Source organism: Diabrotica virgifera, chromosome 9 (genome assembly GCF_917563875.1).
Source record: "Diabrotica virgifera virgifera chromosome 9, PGI_DIABVI_V3a".
NCBI classification, from domain to species: Eukaryota; Metazoa; Arthropoda; class Insecta; order Coleoptera; family Chrysomelidae; genus Diabrotica; species Diabrotica virgifera.
This window is the reverse complement of record NC_065451.1, coordinates 213367923-213392088: the sequence shown is the minus strand read 5'-3', so window position 1 is coordinate 213392088 and position 24166 is coordinate 213367923. Positions and strand designations below refer to the sequence as shown.

Below are 24166 nucleotides of genomic sequence, written 5' to 3'. Positions count from 1 at the left end.
TTTTTTCTACGATTTACTATAGTAAACTAAACATTTCGGAGCGTGAATTTTTGGATTTTTTATTTTTAAATGTATAATCATACATATTCAATGTTTTAATTTAGGGGTAGTTCTAAGGGTTAAAGAACTTGAGCATATGATTTTCCAGTATAGCTTTTTCGAGAACGTGGAACGATATTTAAATCCTTTTTAGTTTATAAAAAGAAATTTTTTATACAATTTTTAATCAAGGGGTTGATTTTAAGGGTTGAAAGTGCTTAACAATTAAATAATTAAGATAGAGAACGTAAAATATTATTTACTCTATATTTAAGTCTTCTTGTCAAACCAAATTAATTTTTTGTAAATTGTTTCTATTTAGGGGTTGATTTTAAGGGTTGAAAGGGGGTTAACAATATGATAATTAAGATAGAGAACGTAAAATATCATTTACTCTATATTTAAATGTTTTTATGTCATACTAAATTAATTTTTTGTAAATTTTTTTGATTTAGGGGTTGTTTGCAAGGGTTGTACGGTTTTCAAGGGGATGAAAATGAGTTTAACATGAGGTTATTGTGTTAGAAAACACTTCATAATGTCACTCTTTATTATTAAACACGTTTTCTGGCGATAAAATGGCTCAATGTCAATTTTTCCATTAAGGGGTTGTTTTTACCCCTTAAAAATAAAAACGGAGTCAGGGTCAATATTACTTTTGAAGTTAAGGGTAAGATAAGCCTAATTCCAAAATTTCATGTAAATCGGTTCATAGTAAAAAAATTCGGAGGTAAAAACCTATTTTACGCTTCAATGACTGACTATAGGTAGAAATTTTTTAACTCTTTGTTTATGTAGGTTTCTCTAAGTCTTTCAATTTTTTAGCAATTCTTTAGTTCTTTTAGTTCTGTTTTCTTCTCTCTGCAAATTCTTTTAGTCATAGCCACAAAGTTTTCGATCGTATTTTGGGTATTTTTTCTCTCTATTTGAAAAACCTATATGTAATTATGAAAAAAATATTTTTGAATAAGAAATAGTAACTTTATTGTCAGATTATATCAGGGGTGGTCAAACTGTTGCTCGCGAGCCACATGTGGCTCTTTGAAGGATTATTTGTGGCTTTCAATAAATGTACCTTATTTACTTTTAATTTTTGTGTTTCAAAATGTCTTAAATTAGTGACAAGAAATGTAAAAGACTAAGTGTAAGACCCCTTATCACCGTTGCCATTTAATTTGTCCTTAGAATATGTAATAAGTAAAATATCATTTGATTTGACAGGAGGATTTGCGAATCGGTGATCAAAACTATTGTTTGCGTTTGCTGATGATCTAGGTGCAGTCGCTCATTCTACAAGAGACGTGAGAGAGGTGTTTTCACAACTCGAGGAGGAAACAGGTAACCTGGGCCTTCGAATAAATAAAGAGAAGACTAAATACATGCTAGTAACCAAAAATCCAAGACCAAGAGTTAGACAGAACATAACTATCAATGACCACAACTTCGAAGAAGTAAAAGAGTTTAAATATCTAGGGGCGGTAATCACAGATGGCAACCTCATATAAAAAGAAGTCTCCGCAAGGAGAGCTGCGGTGAATAGAGCATTATACTCCCTATCATCATTATTAAGATCTAAGTTACTAAAAAGACAATTAGTCCAGAAAGCCACTGCGCATCCGTTAGGAAAAATATTCTAATTCGGATTTTTTGCACAGTCTTACTCAAAAAGGACTTTTTTTAACAAATTTGCATGTTGCCAGGACCAAAAGGTGGCCAAAAATTCTTTAAACGTTTTTTTTTTGTTTTTTTCCTAAAATTATTTTTTTTGCATGGAAAAAAGTTTTTTTAGGTTTTTTGGATCATTCTAAACAGAAAAGGTCTTTAGTGACTTTTCTCTAAAAATTATAGTTTTTGACATAGAAGCGATTAAAAATTGAAAAATTGCGAAATCGGCCATTTTTAACCCTCAAAAACTATGTGAAAAACGGAAAATTTGAATGTGGCCAAGGTAGGTAAATATTCTTTAAACATCGATTGATGAAATCCCGAAGAGGTTTGTGCAATACAATATTCAAAACTCCTTTGTTTTTTGATTGCTAATCAAGCGTGCGGGACACTATTTTCCACCGACAGTATGGTGCAAATGAAAGGAATAAATTCGTTATTTCCTAAACCGGCGACTTTAAGGAAAAATCCCGAAACAGGTCGATTTTTATTTTTAAGTTATGATATTGTGGCATATATGGTATACTAGTGACGTCATCCATCTGGACGTGATGACGTAATCGATGATTTTTTAAATGAGAATAGGGGTCATGTGCTAGCTCATTTGAAAGGTTCTTTAATTCTCTATTCAGTAATATATACATTTACATAATTATTTATACAGGGTGTCCAAAAAATTTTTATTAAATTAAATTATTTGACAAAAAAAGAAGTAGAAGGACACGCTGTATAAATAATTATCTAAATGTTTATATTACTGAATAGAGAATTGAAGAACCTTTCAAATGAGCTACCACACGACCCCTACTCTCATTTAAAAAAATCATCGATTACGTCATCACGCCCAGACGGATGACGTCACTAGTATACCATATATGCCACAATATCATAACTTAAAAATAAAAATCGACCTGTTTCGGGATTTTTCCTTAAAGTTGCCGGTTTACGAAATAACGAATTTATTCCTTTCATTTGCACCATACTATCGGTGGAAAATAGTGTCGCGCACGCTTGATTAGCAATTAAAAAACAAAGGAGTTCTGAATATTGTATTGCAAAAAACTCTTCGGGGTTTCATCAATCGATGTTTAAAGAATATCTACCTACCTTGGCAACATTCAAATTTTCAGTTTTTCACATAGTTTTTGAGGGTTAAAAATGGCCGATTTCGCAATTTTTCAATTTTTAATCGCTTATATGTCAAAAACTATCATTTTTAGAGAAAAGTCGCTAAAGACCTTTTCTGTTTGGAATGATCCAAAAAACCTAAAAAAACTTTTTTCCATGCAAAAAAAATAATTTTAGGAATAAACAAAAAAAAAAAACGTTTAAAAAATTTTTGACCACCTTTTGGTCCTGGCAACATGCAAATTTGTTAAAAGGAGTCCTTTTTGAATAAGATTATGCAAAAAATCCGAATTAGAATATTTTTCCTAGCGGATGCGCATTGGCTTTCTGGACTAAATATAAATTAAGACACACCAATAATTACACATGGAAGTGAAACATGGACTCTATATCAGCTGGAAATAAATATGCTGCTGATTTTCGAAAGGGAAGTTTTCAAAATCATATTGAAAAGCTCTCATAGAGATGAATTGAAAACATCGTTAGACATATAAAAGCTAAGATAAGATGGGCAGGTTGAGTCGTAAGATTAGAGGAAGACGGAGTGTTAAAGACAGTGTTTTTTAAAAGACGGTAGAAGATCAGTAGGCCGTCCCAGAAAAAAAATGGAAGAACGATGAAGAATCGAAGTATTCTGAAATAGTAAAGGCTGCTTGTAGAATTATTTGCATATTTGAAATAACGATGAGAACCATTTTATACACTTTAAAATTCGTGAAATCCAAAAACTGAGAGAAAAATTGAATACCTTTTTTACACTTTTAAAATAATTGTTTAACTGCGGCTCGCAAAAAATTTCAAATTTTGAAAAATGGCTCGGACTATCATGGAGCTTGGCCACCCCTGGATTATATACTAGTTGCACAACAATACTATACAATAAGGTCCCGATATGGTTCTATGGTATACCTACCAACAAAATATTAAAAATTTGTTGCTACAGACAACGTGTTTATTTTCTAATTTTTTTCGAAGGTATTTGCAACAAAATGAAAAAATGCGAATTTTAATATCTATTAACTAATACAGCGCTGGTAGATTTAAAATTTTAGGTTCTAAAGAATTTTAATTTTGCCCGATAATATGCAGCCTTTTTGCTTTCTGGTAAAATATTGAACTTGTGTTTTTACTGACTTTTAATTCTCAATTCCGTAATGATTATAAATTATAAAAGAACTGTTTTAAATATTGTAGTAATTTTAGTTTGTTTGCAGTAGATAATGCAGAAGAAAATTACATAGTTTAGGCAGCTAACATTCGATTTAACTATTTGTCATCATGCAATGTTTGTTTTTAAATTGTAAGGAATGGTTTTTTAAAATAATTGACAACAAAATACTACCATGTAAATAATGAGTAATTGAGACAATAATTAGGAAATTGGTCCCAAACAATCAATATAACAGAGCAAATAACAGTAAGTCGTAGGCATTATTTATTTTAAATGATAAAGAGATAAATATTGACATGTAAGCAATGAGACAATGTTACTAACATAATGTATACCAGGTTCACAATTTATGGTGCCTAGAGTTAGGCTTATTTGTGGTAAACCAAGCAATAAACTCAGTCTCACATCTCTAGTCTCATATTCACAGGTGACTATTGGTCTTATTACGGTTTTGTATATTCTGGTTTTTGTCTTTCTCGATACGTACTTTGATATTAGTTTTCTTAAACTGCCGACCTTTAAGTTACCTTTTGCTGTTCTGTGTTTTAGTTCATTTTACTCGTGTCGTTTTTCATCCATTGTGACACCTAGATATCTAAAGTGCTTTACTCTTTTTATACTCTTTCCATCATCTTCTTCTTCTTCATGTACAATGTCCGTTCAGAACGTTGGTTACCATCATAGCTATCTTAATTTTATTCACTGCCACCCTAAATAGCATGCTTGTATCAACATCATACCCATCTCGCAAGTTATTCAACCATGAGGTTCTTCTTCGTCCTGGACTGCGTTTGCCTACTATTTTTCCTTGCATGATATTTTGTAGCAACCTACATATATTTGGGACCTCTCATTACATGTCCGAAATACTCCAGCTTTCTCTGCTTGATGCTTTGATGATCTCAGTAGTATTGTTGAGACCTTCTAGTATTGTAGAGTTTCGAATCTTCTCCACACAGGAAACTTTTAAAATTCTTCTATAGCACCACATTTCAAAAGCCTCAAGGCGATTTAGATCGATTTTATTCACAGTCCAGGACTCGGCACCATAAAGTAAGACCGAGAACACGTAGCAGCGAAGTAGGCGGATCCTCAATGCCAATTTTAGGTCTCTGTTACATAACACCTTGGACATCCTTCTAGAAGCGGCTCTAGCCTGCTCTATCCTAGATCTAATTTCGCCGTGACTTTCTGCGTTACAATTTAATTGCTGTCCAAGGTGAACGATTTTATCAACTTGCTTAAGTTTGGTATTATTTACATATATAGACGGTTTTATATGCTGTTGTTTACTTATTACGAGTATTTTGGTTTTCCGTATGTTCAGATCCAGACCTGCCTCCCTACAACTCTCAACGACACTATCAAGTAGTGTTTGCAGATCTTCTTAACTAGAAGCTAGGAGTACTGTATCGTCCGCATATCGCAAATTATTGATGACTTCACCGTTCACAAGTATTCCTTCTTGTTTTTCAGAAAGTGCTTTTCTGAAAATTTTTTCGGAGTAAACGTTAAAAAGCAGGAGTGACAAGAGATATCCCTGCCGTATTCCTCTTTAAATATTAAGAACCTGTGATTTCACACCATCTAAAAACTGATGTTGTTTGATTCCAATATAAATTTGCAATTATTCGAACATCTCTGCCGTTCAAGCCAATGTCTTTTAGAGCTTCTATCAATATAGAGTGCTTAACACGATCAAATGCCTTTTGGAAGTCAATAAAACAACAGTATATGTCTACAGATATATCTAGACATCTTTAAGCAACTACGTTCATTCCAAACAGTGCCTCTCTCGTTCCAAACCCGTTACGGAAACCAAACTGTGTGTCATCCAGGTATTCCTCGCATTTATTGTAGATACGGCCATGTATTACCTTCAGAAAAATTTTCAATAAGTGATTTAACAAACTGATGGTTCTATAATCAGCACAGGTTTTTGCTTTCCATCATCCAGCGCTGTTAACTTTAGCATATTATATTCAGGTTCTCTTTCTGTGTTTCCTAGCACCATATATTTCGTTTTTTTCATTTATTCATATAAATATATCATGACCTTACCTTAGCGTCCTCATGTTGATTTCTCACTGATGAACAAGAGAGAAGGGATCAGATAATAATATTATCAGTCAAAAAAAAATATTGCAAAATGAAATAAATTTTATTAAAATTTAAAAATAAAAAAAATGATGGATCTCTTGTAGACAATAATATAAGAGATTCTGTTTACAAAAACAATAAAAAGGTTTACAAACAGTACCTTATCATTTAGTCCTGTCCTCATTCTTCACGTTGTGAATGTCCAAAATACGCACTTTTCACTGAATTTAGATAAAGAATATTACAAAAATATTTATTTCCATGAAAAGTTTCAGCCAAAAAAATAAATAAACTTCCAAATCTGCTCATATTGACTTTTTAAAATATTTAAATAAATTCTAATTAACTTATTGAAGTATTTATTATTAATATTGACACCTAATGCATGAATTTATCCATGACTGCTTCCAAAAAAACTTAGTGTATTACACACTAAAACTAACCAGCTTTTTGCCTGACCGCGGCAACGCCATGATTTCTTCATAAAACTTCGAAATCGGCTACATTCTTACTTAAATTCTTAACCAAACTTCCACTTAAAAAACTAAAATTTCAACTCAACTCTTCAGAAACCGCTATAAGTGGTCTCCGTCCGAGGCTACAACTTAACCTCTCTCTTCAACTTTCATCTTTCAACTTGAAATCTCTAATCTCACAACTTGAATTGATCTCCCAAACCAAAACGCTTCCTTCCAAAACCAAACCAATAAGAAAAAAGTTTAATCCTTCCTTCTTTCATTATGGTCTAATAAAAAAATAACCAAGCTTCCTACATTTACTATCGACCCAACAGGTAAAAACAAAATATATTTTAAGCCCAACCTACTTGGTATGGAACCATCAAAAAATCATAACGCGAAGTCAGATATTGCTGAGTCCACAATTAACACCTGTGCTCTCTAATACCCAAAGCAGCACGTTTGTGTATCTAACTCGCAAGATTAGTGGAGCCAAAACGATCATTAGCAACAATGTAACTCTTTTTTACATCACAAACTGAACGGACGAGAAATTAAACACAGAAAACCGAAATTAGACATGACTGCAAAATAATATAACATATTTCTTTAACAAAACTGATAAACTACAATTCCATATACCTCACGTATTTTTCGGATCAGAAATAAATTCCTAAAATTTACTTGGCATGTGAAGCGATATTTTTATGTCTACAGGATGGGACAAAATTATGCTACGATACATTTACAATTTTTGGTTTCTGCATAAGGCAAAATAATTGCGTTCTTTGAACCGTTTCAATATGTTTCCTTTGTTCTGTCTTCGTTCTCTCTTTGTTTAACTGTGTTATATAATAATATGTTAAAAGTATCATTAACTTCATGTAAATCTATATATCAATACTTCTTTCAGGTTCAACTGTCCCTTAGTGATTTTAGCTCCCGGACCAATGAGCATGATGAACAACTACCTGGTAGGAAATCTAGCTCCGCCTTCGTATGTACCAAGCATTTTGGGAAACTACGACGCTGAAATGAACTATTGGGAAAGACTGTCGAACACTTACAAATTTATAATGGGAGAAATTTTCATGCATACGAAGTTTATTCCTGCGCACAACGAGTTACTGAAACGAGTTTTTCCAGGTAAGTATTATAATATGTGTATGTACAGATCTTGATGTTCAAGAAACTGATGTGGTAGAGTCTTCTGAAGCTTAGATAGTTTGCTTTCATATCTTTCTGTCTTGAGCTAGGTCTTTCGAACTTGTAAAATGTTCATAGATTTTAAACAGGCATTTAAAAATTTTATTTAACATTTTTAAACATTTTAAACATTTTTATATAAGACTGTGGACAGCGATGCAAGAGCTTGGCTATTCAAAACAATTAGTCTATTTGATACGGATGTATATGGAAGGCTTACGATGTAAGGAGAAAGTTGGACAACAATACCCGGATACATTGGAAATAAACAATGGCCCAAAACATGGAGATGCATTTTCACCATATCTGTCCAACTTTAGCTCTGGAACACATAACCAGAAGTACAGGAATCGAAAACCGACTAGAGTATTCCATTGAAAAGAACCAAACTTTGTATTGACGATATCGATTTGCAGGCGATATCGGTCTAATGAATAGCACCAGATTAATAGCCCGAACAAAGAACAATCTGACCCCAAAAAAAATAAAGGAAGGATAAAAATTTGGGAATAGGTAGTTGAAATTGTCTATTATTATATAAGAAAAAGTTTACAATTCTACATCCCCTCCATTTTACAAAAATGAAAGTGAATACCCCCCTCTCGAACGTGAAAAATATACATTCAAAATAAGTCCGGAATTGGATAAAATGACTAATTCTAAGAAAATTTTGTTCTATAGAGTTTTTTCCCAGAGATTTCCTAGAGATTTTCTTTTCGAGTTATTTACAAGTGAATATGTTCATTTTTAACAGAAAAAAACATGTTTTTGGACAGTTTTTCGGAGATAACCCAAAGAGTAAGTATTTCAGCGAAAAAAATATTCTTAGCAAAAATATAGCTTATAAAAAACTGAAAAAAAATGGTGTATGCTTGAGTTCTGTAGACCCAGTAGAAACAGAGTTGTAGCTAATGAAAAGTAGGTTCTTCATCATCAAATTCCAAATCGAATATTTTAATGTGAAATAACCCAAAAACGGAGCACTTTTCGGGGAAAATTCATTTTAACTTTTTTAAAGTGTTTAAAAAAGGTTTATTTTTGTTTTTTTTTTAAACTTGTAACATTAAAAATAAGTGAGTTACGCTCAAAACATTGTTGGTCCCTTTTATTTTTTGACAAAAACAACGCGAAAATCACCTCCTAATTAGAACCACAAATAAATTTTATCATTACCACTTCACAAGTTACTTTGCTTATGTATTATTTATATGATCTGTAAGTTTCATCGGCTCAAAGTGCTTATTTTTGAAAAATCTGTAGTTAAAATGGCTTGAACGAGTAACTAATCACGAGTTTAGGCAAATTTTGAACAGCCATAGCATAGCCAATTTTTGTCTAACAGGAAAACAAAAAAGTAAAAATATTCAGAAAAGCAAAACGTATATTTTACTACTCTTTAAGATTTTTGGTATTACAAAAATTTTTAAGTTACTTCCATGAACAATTCCATTTTTTTTCAAATTTAAAAATAATGTTTTATTTTAAACCTATTTTTTTTTCAAAATGAGCACTTTGAACCAATGAAACTTATAGACAATACAGTATGAAAAATGAAAGAATACCCATGAACGAACATATAAAACACGCTGTATTTTCCTGTCGCCGTGTCACACAAAAAATTGTCCAGCGCAAGTACATGTAAGAATTATTATTACATGTACTTGCGTTGGACAATTTTCTTTGTGACACGGTGACAGGAAAATACAGCGTGTTTTATATGTTCGTTCATGGGTATTCTTTCATTTTTCCGACTGTATAAACAATATATAGGGTGTCCCAAAAGTAGCGGAACGGTCGAATATTTCGCGAACTAAACATCGGATCGAAAAACCGAAAAATACGTCTTCAATCATTTTCAAAAATCTATCCAATGACACCAAACACCAACCCCCACTACACCCCCTGGAGGTGGGGTGGGGGGTAACTTTAAAATCTCAAATGGAAACCCCTAGTTTTCCAAGACATTTTTTCGAACTGTGGATAGATGGCGCTATAATTGGGAAAAACGATTTATCCTGATACCATAGGTAAATTATAGAAACGGTCTAATATCTCGAGAAATACACTTCCAAATGAGAAACCAAAAAACAGGTTTTTAATATTTTTCAAAAACCTATCGAAAACCCCAAAAATGACCCTCCAACCCACCCCCTGGAGACGGGGTGGGGGGTAAATTTAAAATCTTAAATAGTAACCCCCACTTTTTATTGCAGATTCGAATTCGTCATGAAAAATTAAGCAACATTTATTCGAAACATTTTTTAAAATTGCTGATAGATGGCGCTAATAAATCGTATTTTTTCAATTAAAGCGCCATCTATCAACAATTCTAAAAAAAATGTTTCGAATAAATGTTGCTTAATTTTTCATGACGAATCCGAATCTGCAATAAAAAGTGGGGGTTGCTATTTAAGATTTTAAAGTTACCCCCCACCCCACCTCCAGGTAGTGGGTTGGAGGGTCATGTTTAGTGTTATTCGATAGGTTTTCGAAAAGTATTAAAAACTTTATTTTTGGATTCTCATTTGGAAGTGTATTTCTCGAGATATTAGACCGTTTCTATAATTTACCTATGGTATCAGGATAAATCGTGTTTCTCAATTATAGCGCCATCTATCCACAGTTCGAAAAAATGTCTTGAATAAAAGTTAATTACTTTTACGTAACGAATCCAAATCTACAAGAAAAACTAGGGGTTTCCATTTGAGATTTTAAATTTACCCTCCACCCCACCTCCAGGGGGTGTAGTGGGGGTTGGTGTTTGGTGTCATTAGATAGATTTTTGAAAATGATTGAACACGTATTTTTTAGTTTTTCGATCCGATGTTTAGTTCGCGAAATATTCGACCGTTCCACTACTTTTGGGACACCCTGTATAAGTAAAGTAACTTGTGAAGCGGTAACGATTAATTTTATTTGGGCAGCTAATTTGGGGGTGATTTTCGCGATTTTTGTACCAAAAAATAAAAGGGACCAACAATATTTTGAGCGTAACTCACTTATTTTTAATGTTAGATTTTTTTTTAAACAGAAATAAATCTTTTTTTAAACACTTTAAAAAAGTTGTCATGAATTTTTCCCGAAAAGTGCTCGCTGTGTTTTGGTTATTTCACATTGAAATATTCGATTTGGAATTTGAAGAAGAAGAACTTAATTTTAATTAGCTACAACTCTGCTTCTAGTGGGTCTGCAGACCTCACGCGTACACATTTTTTAAATTTTTATATGCTATATTTTTACTAAGAATATTTTTTCGCTAGAATACTTACTTTTTAAGTTATCTGCGAAAAACCGTCCAAAAACATGTTTTTTTTTTGTTAAAAATGAACATATTCACTCGCAAATAACTCGAAAAGTATTGATTTAGTGAAAAATCTCTATACATAGAACAAAAGTTGCTTAGAATTAGTCATTTTATCCAATTCCGGGCATATTTTGAACGTATATTTTTTCACTCCCGAGAAAATATTTTTCACCTCGTATTTCCCAATTTTGGTAAAATGGGGGGGATGTAGAATTGTAAAGTTTTTCTTATATAATAATAGACAATTTAAACTACCTATTCCCAAATTTTCATCCTTCCTTTATTTTTTTGGAGGTTTTCGTAGAATTTTGTGTTCCGTGATCGGGCTATAAGGATGAAGGAGACCTTTAACATATTGCAGAAGGAAGCAGAGAAGATGGGCTCATAATAATGTTTCTTTAAACTCTGTTTCAGGTCTTCCAAAGAAGTGTCTGATCAATATCTTCTTCCTGTTTATATACAGTTCCTGACTTTTCAAACCCTACGAGATATTTCGCGATATTTCTATGACATCTAGAATATTCTAGATTTTAAATACTCCTTATTTTTCATCAACGGGCTTTTTCTATATCTAATAATTTTACGGAACTTTCGTAAAAATATTTTTCTTGTTTCTTTTTGTGTATTGGCATTAGGATAGCTTCTGTCCAGTTTTTGGACATTCTGATCCTCACTTCATGTATCATCTCAGTGATTTCTGCTTACAGCTTTTACCACATTGTTCTAGATACAGCATGCATGAACGAATCCTTAGAACGTCATTTTTTAATATCAGAAACATAATTTTACTGAAGGTCCGCCTTAAAAAAAACAAATACTACAAAGGCAAGGGTCATAGCTACTATAGTAGAAGAAATTGAATGCAGGTAGTAGCTTCTCTGGTACAGCCATATCCAAAGAATGGATGAAAGATGACATTCTAAGCAAATACTGAAATGAATACTACATTCATGAAGAAGAAAAAAGGAAGACCAAACCAGACATTGTAAGGAGGTGTTTAAAAGGGCAATGTTGGAGCGAAACATTAAGTCTGGAAACTTCGACGATAGACCGAAATAAAAACTAAGAACTGGAAGGTCTAACATTCTTTTAAAGTGTTTCCTCAACCAGTATCAATTTCTTCTTTTGATATAAACTTTTTTGTAAAATTAGCCTTCTTTCTTTCTTCTTCAGGTGCCATCTCCGCTACGGAGGTTGGCAATCGTCATAGCTATTTTAATTTTTGAGGCAGTAGCTCTAAATAGTTGTTTTGAGCTGCATCCAAACCATTCTCTCAGGTGCTTCAGCCATGAAATTCGTCTTCTTCCGATGCTTCTTCGGCTATCTATCTTTCCTTGCATTATGAGTCGCAGGATGCCATACTTCTCGCCCCGCATTACATGTCCGAGATACTGTAGCTTTTTTTCTTTAATTGTAAGTTCAACTTCCTTCTTTTTACCTATTCTTCTCAGTACTTCGTTGTTCGTAACTGTATCTACCCAGGAAACCCTCATAATTCTTCTATAGGTCCACATTTCTCATTGTCTCTATATTTAACGTCCATGATTTTACTCCATAGTATAGTACACTGTATACGTAACATTTTGTTAGGCGTACTTTAAGAGCTTATGTTAAATCTTTGCTATATAGAACCTTTTTCATTTTCATAAAATTAGAACGTGTTTTTCGAATCTGACTTTGATTTCTGCAGTGTAGTCATTATTTTCTGTTATAAGTGTTCCTAGGTAAGTGTACTTTTTTTTTACTCTTTCGATCTCCTGGCCCTCTACTATTAAGATTTCGTTAGTATAATGGTTGTTTTTTACTAATTTTCATAAACTTCGTCTTTTTGATATTGAGAGAGAGTCCGTACTCCCTACTACACCTTACTATTTTACTCATGAGTCTTTGCAGGTCTTGTAAACTATCGGCTATTATTACTGTATCATCTGCATATCTGATTTTGTTTACTAAGACTCCATTTGCTCTTATGCCGACTGTTTCATCTTCCAGAGTTTCTCGCATTAGCTCTTCAGAATAAGCGTTAAATAATAGAGGTGATTGTATGCAGTCTTGCCTGACTCCTCTCTTTTTTTTTTCCATTTCTTCAGATGTTTCTTTTTCAATTTTTACTATTTCATGCTGATTGTAATAGAGGTGTGTTATTAGTCTTAAATCTCTTTCATCTAGGTTTTTAGTTTTCAGAATTTCCATGAGTCGATCATGTTTTACTTTATCAAACGCTTTATTGTAGTCTATAAAACAGACGTAAAGAGGGCGGTTAACATTCAAACATCTCTGTGTCAGCACGTTGAAGAAGAATAATGCCTCTCTGGTACCCATACCATTGCGAAACCCATATTGAGTGTCACTAGTATCCAGCTCCAGTTTAGAGTGTATTCTGGCGTGGATAATTTTCAGCAGAATTTTCAAGGTATGTGACATTAAGCTTATGGTTCGGTAGTCACTGCATTCTTCGGCATTCACTTTCTTTGGCAAACTCACAAATGCTGATGTCAACGTTTCTCTAGGGATGATTACCATAGTATAGATAGCGTTGAACAGTTCTACTATTATGTCCAGGTTTTTCTCGTTGATCAACTTTATCAGCTCGCTAGGTGATTCATCTGGACCAGCAGATTTATTGGTTTTCATAGAGTCTATTGCCTGACTAACCTCTGATTTGGTTATCTCTGGACCGAGATCTTCGGTTTGGCTGTCTACGGATGTACTAGCTTCTCTCTGGTCATGAAATAGTTCCTCGATGTACTCTCTCCATCGTCGTAGACTTCTTTATGATGACATAATACACACATGCTTTCAAATCTCTCAAGAAGGTACTATTTTAGTTTAAAATGGAATTATTTGGTACGGACATGCACAAAGAATAACATACCATCGCCTACTTAAATTAATATTGGATTGGCAGCCACCTGAGTGAAAAAAATTAGGAAGACCGAAGTCAACATGGCTCGTTGGAGTCCAAAAAGCAATGTTAGAGAGATATACGACCTTGAGACTGGGACCTGGACCTGGATTGGATCTGGAAAACCCACAGATGCAGGCCTCTATAAACCTTATATATAGTTTAGAGCTAAAAGATAATTACTTCTTTGTAATAATATTTGTTTCTTTTCTAGATGCTCCTGACCTAAACACTATTTTGTATAATGCCAGCCTCATTCTCATCACCTCCCATGTCAGTTTAATAGATGCCATGCCTCTACAACAAAACATCAAGGAAATCGGAGGTTACCATGTCACCGATCCAGAACCTCTGCCGAAGAATCTTATTGACTTTTTAGACAGCGCCAAAAACGGAGCAATCATTTTCTCTATGGGATCCAATCTAAAAAGCTCAGATTTTGAACCAGAGAAAAAACGAGCAATCTTGAAGGCTTTTTCGAAAATCAAGCAAAAGGTTCTTTGGAAATTTGAGACGGACCTTCCAGAGAAGAGTGATAATGTGATGATTTCTAGCTGGCTACCTCAAAAAGATGCCTTGGGTATGTACCAGTCAGAGTGATTAAACATATTGTAATTTTTTTGTTAATAAGTATTTTAACCTTTATTTCAGCTCATCCAAATGTGATAGGATTTATTGGACATGGAGGTTTACTCGGCACTATTGAAGCCATATATCATGGTGTGCCCATATTGGGTATGCCAATCTTTTGGGACCAAATGAAGAATATCGAGGAAGCTGTTAGAAAAGGTTACGGTGTAAAACTCAACTTTGCTGACTTAACTGAGGAGACATTTGAAAAGTCCTTAAATGAATTGATCAACAATCCGAAGTAAGTGTTAATTGTTTCTGCTAGTTTCTACCTTTTTCTCCTCGATCAGTATCTGCTACCTCTCATTATATGCCCCAGACATTCAAGTTTTCCCTTTTTTATTATCTTCGCCAAGTCTCATTCGCCTTGACCTATTCTGCTTAATGCGTTATTTATTTTTTATTTAGCGTATGGCTTATTACATCACAGAATATATTTAAATTTATGCATTATACAGTGCATCACAAACATATGTCCAGTTTTTTTATACATTCGATTGACCCTTCGGTTGCCATTACAAAGTCTATAGGGTCGCCTGTGTATGCTCTGCGTGGGCAGTCCTGAACAATGTGACTGATCGTCTGTCTTGCAGCGCCGCAGTCACAAGAAGGCTAGGGAAGTTTACCCCATCTGTAAAGGGAGTCGGCGCATCTTCCACAGTTTGTTCGAATTCGATTAACGGCTGCCCAAATCTTACGGGGACGTTCAAATTCGCCAGGTTTCCCTATGATGTCCGGTAGACTATGGTAATGAGGATCTGTCTTACCTTCCCAATCTTCTCTCCATCGGGTATTTAAGTCAAATTTGGACTGCTGCAGCGCTTGAGCAGATTGTAGAGGGGGTAACCTGGATCGGAGACGGTTTTCAAGAATATCGGCGATGTTGTTGTGCACTAGAAGTTGGTTACTGTCCATTATTTTGTTATATTCTCTAACCAATGCATGTTCGCGGCGTAGGTCGGGTGGTGCTATATTACTAATGGTAGGTAGCCACATTGTAGGGGTGGGCTTAATTGTGCATGTTATCATACGCATAGCACGGTTTAGTTGAGTGTCGACCAGGTGGGTATGCCTACTATTTAGCCACACTGGTGCACAGTATTCTGTCACCGGATATATCAGGCCAAGAGCAGAGGATCTTAAAGTTGATGCTGTGGACCCCCATGTAGTGCCGCAGAGTTTCTGTATTATATTGTTGCGTGTTTTCAATTTTGCTGCTGTTTGCGTCAGTTGTTCTCTAAATGTGAACGTTCTGTCTACAGTAACCCCAAGGTATTTCGGGTATTTATTGTGTTTCAACAGCTTGTTTTTAAAATACACTCGCAATTCTCTGTTTGCCAGCTTGTTGTTGAGATGAAAACCTGATACTTCAGTTTTTGTAGTACTGGGTTGTAGTCTCCATTTCTTAAGGTATTCGTTGAGGATGGATATTCGTGAGATTGATTTCTGTAGTTTCTAAAGATTGGTGGCTTGTTGCAAGGGTTCAGTCGTTGGCATATCCAAACTTCCGAGATTCGGTTTCAGAGGCTGAAAAGTAAAGGGGCAAGGACAGAACCCTGTGGAAGGCCAAAGCCATCCGTTGAACCTATGGGATTTTGAGCATTCTACGATATGACCATATCTTAAAGGCTTCTAATTTGTTTATCATATTAACCTTCATTATACAGGTTTTAGATCCATATAGTAATACAGGATACACATAACATTTAAGGAACTTAATTCTTAGCTGTAAATTCAGCTGAGAATTGCACAGTATACATCTAATTTCATAAATGCTCCTCCTGCAATTTTTATACAAGTAGCAGCTTAGATCTTAGCAATGATGATAGGGAGTACAATGCTCTTTCCCACAGCTATCCTTGCTGATACCTCTTTTTTTATGTGGTGGTCATCTGTGATTACCGTCCCAGATATTTAAATTCTTTTACTACTCTGAAGTTTTGGTCATTAATATTCTGCCTAACTTCAACTTTAGTTCTGATGAATTCTGTCTCAAATTTTTTATTTTAAAACTCATTCCTGCACTATTTGTTACTCTACTTTTACCATACCAAAGTTACAAGGGACTTTAGTTTCTAGAATCTTTTTTTAATAAAAGATTAAAAACTAAAATGCAAGCCTCATTGATCAGACTCTCAAAGTTATCCTTACTCTGTATTCAATAATTGGTTATTAAAATTTGCTGTCAAGGAAAGGGGGATTAAAAATTATCCGAAACGATTTTTCCATCCCCTTTACAAGTAACTTTTGCTAAATTAAAGTTCGATTTTTCGATAAAAGCTCTCTCATGATATTTTTTCGTTTTTTTTCTCATTAGATGCTTCAATATTACCTTATAGGATTATACAGCTTCAAAAATTTAATTTTGTCGAAGTTGAGTGATTTTTTCATTAATTTTCACTTTAAAAAGTTCGTTAGGATTGAAGGGACTACATATCTATCGCAATCTATCGGGATGTGATATTTTTAGGAATAAAATAATGGTAGGGGAGCCCAAGCGGGGATTTTTGCAGTTACTCGAGCGCGTCAGATTATCATATGGGGAGAAACCTGGTACCCTGCAGATGTACCTCTGCCATATATTGGCTCTTAACACAGGGAAGTTCGTTAAGGGGGGTTCGAAAAAAAATTCTTTCCTTAAAAATACTCGAAATTGTCAGATTAAGATAAGGTAAGTTAAGTACATGCAAAACAGTGTATATTCCAAAAATCTGACGATTTGAGCGGGGCTCAAGGGGGAGTAAGGAAATGGGTGGGTCAAAAATTTCACAAAAAAATCGAATATTTCGCGAAATGAACGTCAGATCGAAAAACTGCAAAATAAACTTTCAAAATGTTTTTGAAAAATCTATCGAATGGTATCAAACACGACCCTTCACGGAGGTGGGGTGGAGGGTTAATTTAAAATTTTAAATGTGACCCCAAATTTTTATTGCAGATTTAGATTCCTTACGTAAAAATCAGCAACTTTTATTCGAGACATTTTTTCGAATTATGGATATATCGCGCTATAATCGGAAAAAACGATTGTTGGAAATGGAAAATTAAATTAAAAAATGGAAAGTCCCCACTAAAATGGAAAATTTTACTTAACTTTTTTTGGTTTTAGGACCTAATAATCACAACCCAATAGGTCCCCATGACGCTTGAGTGACTGCAAATTTAGCATACTTTGCTCCCCTACCATAAAGTTTTATGTGGAATTTTGTGAAGATTTGATAAAATATGTTATTTTATTTATAACGATTGTTATCTTTTTACAAATTGTGGCTTATTTTCCAAGTTAAATAGTAAATTGCATAAGATGCCACAAACAAATAGCTTCAAAACAATATAAATACTGTTGTGTCCTGGAAAAATAAAATTTATCTTGTCAATTGTGTATGATTTTGCAGAGCAATCAATAAGACTAGTATATCAGAATCTTTTTCATTATGTATCATGTCCTTTCACTCCTTTCAGAGCATTGACTACCATCATAGGGGGCATCCATAAACTACGTCGTTGAGAAGAGGGATGGGGGGGGCTTGCTTATTACGACGGAATACGACAGGGGGGAGGGGGGTATGAGTGACCATTCGACGTCGTTTAATATATTGGTAGCTATATTTAAATTTGTCGCTATTGTGTCTATAAAAATAATTTTTTTACTAGCTTCTACCAGCATTAAAGTATCAGATATTCATATAAAAACGTATAGTTTTTGATATGAAATTGAAAATAGAACAAAACGTTTACGAATAAATATACCTTTGTTAAAATTAAAAACAATAATTCTATTATAGATACTTTTATCGCATACTTTTCATTTCGTTTTTATTATCAGTCACAGCGTTAAAATAATATTAGGTAGCACTTTTGTACAGGACAGCAAAACAATAAGACATTGTTCTTTGGGTTTAAACAATCGCTTCTATATACAGAACAACGGCTGGAAGCAAAAAATATTAAATTCAATTTAATATTTGTCAATGTTAGTTCATTTATGTGCTGCATATGTGTGTGAAACAACAGTTCTGAAGAACGAATAGAAATAAAATGGCATCGAAATCAAAACAAAATAAATATCAAGATTTATATGATGCAGTTAAGAAAGCATACCCCGATAAAAGTGGTGTTTTTTGTCAAAATAAGGCTAATGAGTTGTGGAGTGAATTGAAAAAAAAGTACGCAGATATTAATGACCTACATAATAATACCGATTTGGAAATAAAAAAATTATTGGAATCAGCGACAAAAAGGAAGGCTGCGTTTACAAACTTTTTTGTTACAGTAAGTACCTTTTAAATTTATGATTAATACAGTAAAAAAATATTTTAGAAATATTAGTTACTCTGGATAAATAAAAATAATTCGTTTTTTCGCCGAGTCTTTTATACACAATTATTATCTAACTAATTAGTATGATTCTTTAAAATGAAAATTTAACTACAAGTAGTCAAGTTTTAAATCTATTAAAATATTTATCAAATGTTCATCTGTTTATTTTTCATTCAAAAGAAACCTTTTGTTTATTCTAAGGGACTTTTAGCTCTCGGTAATAATGTAATATTTTATTCTACGTTTAAATTTTTCAAATATATTTATTAGTTATCTCAGGATTCGAAAATAATTAATGCATTTAAATAGCATTGGACCAAGATTGTACGCGTACCCCCTCATATTTGATTTAAAAAAAAAACAGAAATAATATTGATTTTTTTTAAATCAATGAAGGGGGGTCGTGAGTTGCAATGACGACGTCGACATGGGGGGGGGGGGGCGTCTCTAAACGACGAATTACGACGGGGGGGGGGGGTGGTAGGGTATTAAATAGTCCAAATTTTTTACGACGTAGTTTATGGATGCCCCCATAGCTATCTTAATTATATTCAATTTCACCCTAAATAGCATAAAAAACTAAATAGTAAAAAACTAGTCAAAAATCATTACTCGGGGGGTTTTTGGGGTCGCTAACGACGAATATGACATCGGAAGTGATCTCAGGAATACCTGGTGCCCAGGGTACCTACTGTTTACCTCGTTTTCGGGAGTTTTCAGCAAATTCATTAAAAAATTAGTTAAAAATTATTACTCAGGGGGTTTTTGGGGTCGATGACGACGAATATGACATCGGAAGTGATCTCAGGAGTACATGGTGCCCAGGGTACCTACTGTTTATCTCGTGATTAATGATTTTTGACTAATTCTTTAATGAATTTGCCGAAAACTTCGGAAGACGAAGTAAACAGTAGGTACCTTCGGCATCAGGTACTACAGAGATCACTTCCAATGTCATATTCGTCGTCAGAGACACCAAAAACCCGAGTAATGAATTTTGACTAATTTTTTAATGGATTTGCCGAAAACTCCAGAAAACTAGGTAAACAGTAGGTACCCTGGGTACCAGGTATTACGTAGATCACTTCCGATGTCATATTCGTCGTCAGCGACCCAAAAACTCCCGAGTAATAATTTTTGTCTAATTTTTTAATGCATTTGCCGAAAACTACAGAAGACGAGATACCCTGGGCACCAGGTATTCCGTAGATCACTTCCGATATCATATTCGTCGTTAGTGACTCTAAAAACCCATCCTTCAAAAAGCGGCTCCGGCCTGCTCAATAATTCGGTACCTAATTTCACCGTAACTCTCTGCGTTACAATATAACTGACATTCAAGGTAAACATTTTTGCAAGCTTTATATTGATGACTAGGGAGCGGATTTTATGCTAAATGCATATTGCATGCATATTTCGCATATTTGAGAACTTTACTAAATTTGCATATTTTTAAAGAAACATGCATATTTTGTGCCTATTTAGTCCAAAAAAAAATTTTAATTTTTTAATTCGACACTAAATATTTCCCCGCACAGGCTGTCGTATCTATTAATTCGAGAACTACCTGAAGAGAGACGGCTCATTCACAGCCTTTTCATTTTTCTTAGAAAATACCCGATCTTTACACAAAGACTTATAGTGCTTATAGTACGCCGTTATAAAATGATTGTAGGATGTTAAAATGATGAAGGATGGTTTACCGGGAAATCCGAATTTTATTTACTTTTATTATATTTAAGTACAATTTGTATCCCAATTTAGTAGGTACCTATAATTCTTGTGATTCTTTTAAATCCCCTATTGCTAAGATAATTTACACCTTTACCCATAGTTTTACGATTTTCTAACGGAAATTGAAATATTCATGCTTTAGATCAGATCCCGTCTTTAAACGGCTTTAAAACTTTGGAGGACATATGCGAAATTTTTAATGGAAATTTTGAAATTGATTTTGGTGCAGAATTTTCTGATTTAACAAGTTATTTTAAATACCCCCCAATTACTTCTGTTGATGTTGAAAGAAGCTTTTCAAGTTATAAAAATATTTTATCTGATCAAAGAAAATGTTTCCTCGTAAAAAAACACATTGTAGTGAATTATAATCTAAGATATAGTGATATTGTTGTTTTATTTTAAATAGGTAACTATTGGTATCAGTTTTTGTAAAAAATGTGAATAAATTGCATATATAAAAAATAATGATTTTATTTGAAAGATAATAAATAAGATTGCCGACCCCCCTATAAAAGAACCCCCTAGAATAGAATAGGACAGAAAATTTGTGGTTTCTCGAAATTCGCATTTTTTGAATTTTTGTGCATATCTTGCGCATATTTCGTAATTTTTTACTACATATATATGCGCATATTTCATCAAAATTGATCGCATATAAATCCGCTCCCTATTGATGACTATGGCCATGTAATTTATATTCTTCTATTTGATTTTACTTTTATTTTAGATACAGAGAAGGTGCCAAAACAAGATCCAAGATCATGCATGACCAACCAACGAAGCAAATCGATGAAGCAATGTTCTGGATAGAGTACGTGGTCAGGCATAAAGGAGCCCCACATTTGAGATCTCAATCTGTCAAATTGCGGTGGTACCAACTGTATTTATTAGATGTGATAGCTTTGCCAATATTAGCGGTTGTTATTTTAGTGTTCGTAATTAGACAATGTGTCAACTTCGTAGTTTTTAGTAAAAAATCCAGTAACAAAAAGGCGAAAAAACACTAACCCAAATCTATTATAGAATAAAATTTTTGCATAGTACATACTATTTCTTCACATGACGTTCAGATACTTTCTCTACTCTAAACGTCATACTAATTTCTTTGGATTATAGGAAAACTTTTAGTGATACTTTTGGATGGACTTAATTAAAAAATGTTTTGTTATTGAATACTGATGTTTTGTATGCATCTTCTCGAACAATATCAAAATGTTTTACTGTTAGGAAATATAAATGATCTAATAAACTAGAAAATTTAAGAAAATGTGTTTATTTTTTCACTTTTTTTCGAAGGTGGATAGAATTATAAAAGTTAGTACTCCCAGATTTTGTGGCAAATGGCAATCCAGCTTCATTTATAACCTCACGTAGAAGGATGAACTAATTACCACGCTATCATGGCGGGTAGTATCACCAGATAATGATAATATCAGAAATAAGAGAATATGTTTAACATACAAGACTATATAAAGCAAATATTGGGATCGTTACAAATCCAGATAAAATACCAATCCTCTCCTCATTCCTTGAGGTCTTGTCAGCGCGTGGGGACAATTGCTGTCTATTGGTTGCGATCCTGAGCCAGATGGATAACTTCATGGTGGGATTTTTTCAACAGAGTCTTCATTTGCTCTACCAGCGTGTTGGAGGTCTTCATCTTGGTCTCTGGCCTTTTACCTTTTGTCATGAGCCATATCTTAAACTTCATGGAATATTAAATAAAATGAGACACTGAATTAAACCTACTGGAAAATGATTATTTATTTAAAAAAAGTGATATTGTGCCGATGTGAGATTTTGCCCTGGGGATGGGTGCCACCCCTTCAGGGTGAAAAAACATATATATACACCGTTCTTAGGCGTCAACGCCCTTAGGTAGGGATCTATAGAGGAGTATCACCAAGCCGCAAGCCCGTATCCCTTGCCGTACCGCTCCTCCATAGGCCGATCAGACACTAGTTTATTCAAGACCAAGTCGTAGACTCTATTGAGTTTTATACTACGACTTTATAAATTTCATGAAAAAACATACGTTCAAAATAAGTGCGGAAATGGGTAAACTGATTAATTCTAAGTAACTATTGTTCTATAGAGTTTTTTTTCGATAAGTCAATACTTTTCGAGTTATTTGCGAATGAATATGTTCATTTTTCAACAAAAAAATATCTCAAAAATTAAGTATTTTATAAAAAAAATATTCTTAGGAAAAATATAGCGTATACAAAAGTAAAAAAAAATGGTGTATGTATGAAATATGTAGACCCAGTATAAGCAGAGCTAGAGCTAATGAAAAGTAGATTCTTATTCGACAAAATCCAAGTCGAATATTTCAACGTAAATAACCAAAAATGAAGCACTTTTTAAAACTCATCACAACTTTTTTGAAGTGTTAAAAAAAGCTTTATTTTTGTTTTTTTTAACAAGTTTCTAGTTTTAAAATTTAGCAAGTTAAGAGTAAGCTCAAAATAATGTTCGTCCATTTTTTTGGCAAAACAAATCTTGAAAATCTCGTCCTAGTTTGTACTTATGTATTATTTATATGATCTGTAAGTTTCACTGGTTCACAGTGCTTATATTTCAAAACATTGGGATTTAACGTAAAACAATTTTTTTTAATTATGAAAATAAATGTCTTTTTTCAAAATAACTTCAAAATTATTAGTGATACCAAAAATCTTAAAGAGTAAAAAAATGTAGATTTTGCTTTTCTGAATATTTTAGATTTTTGTTATTTTGGAAAATGAAAATTGGTTAAGATATGGCTGTTTAAAATTTGCGTACACTCGTGATCAGTGACTTGTTCAAGCCCTTTCTACTACATCCCTTTCATAAATAAGCACTTTATACCGGTAAATCTTACAGAGCATATAAAAAGTATATAAGTAAAGTTGTATGTAAAGCGGTAACGATTAATTTCATTTGGGATGCTACTTAGTTTCACCAGTTTTTTATGCAAAACAGGGGTTCAATTTTATTTTGAGCATACGTTGGTTACTTTTTATGCTAGAAACTTTTTTAAGAAACAAAAATAAAGCTTGTTTAAACATTTTAAAAAAGTTATAATGAGTTTTCCCAGAAAAGTGCTTCATTTTTTGGTTATTTCAAGTCGAAATACTCGATTTGGAATTTGACGAATAAAAACCTACTTTTCATTAGCTACAACTCTGCTTCTACTGGGTCTACAGACTTCACACATATACCATTTTTTGACTTTTTTATAAGCTATATTTTTGTTAACAATATTTTTTTCGATAAAATACTTACGTTTTGAGTTATTTGCGACAAACCGTCTAAAAACGTGTTTTTTTTTTGTTGAAGAATAAACATATTCACTCGTAAATAACTCGAAATGTGTTGACAGTGAAAAAACTCTATTAAACAAAAGTTGCTTATAATTAGTCAGTTTATCCACTTCCGGAAATATTTGACCATATATTTTTTTAACTCCGATAAAGGTTGACTCAACCTCTGAGCAAAAGCGCACATCGGCACAAAATCAC

The 24166-nt window shown here is 33.4% G+C and overlaps 1 protein-coding gene across 3 annotated transcripts in view; it reads left to right on the top strand.

Moving 5' to 3' along the window:
- Positions 1 to 21930, top strand: part of LOC114338372 (UDP-glycosyltransferase UGT5) — a 69006-nt gene extending 47076 nt beyond the window's left edge. For all 3 annotated transcript variants that reach the window (XM_050662927.1, XM_028288960.2, XM_028288959.2), the window contains 4 exons: positions 7475 to 7707; positions 14191 to 14556; positions 14628 to 14847; positions 21391 to 21930. In XM_050662927.1, coding sequence (XP_050518884.1) covers positions 7475 to 7707; positions 14191 to 14556; positions 14628 to 14847; positions 21391 to 21670 — 1099 coding nt within the window. In that variant the 3' untranslated portion in view covers positions 21671 to 21930. The remainder of the gene's footprint in view (positions 1 to 7474; positions 7708 to 14190; positions 14557 to 14627; positions 14848 to 21390) is intronic.
- Positions 21931 to 24166: the final 2236 nt, after the last annotated feature.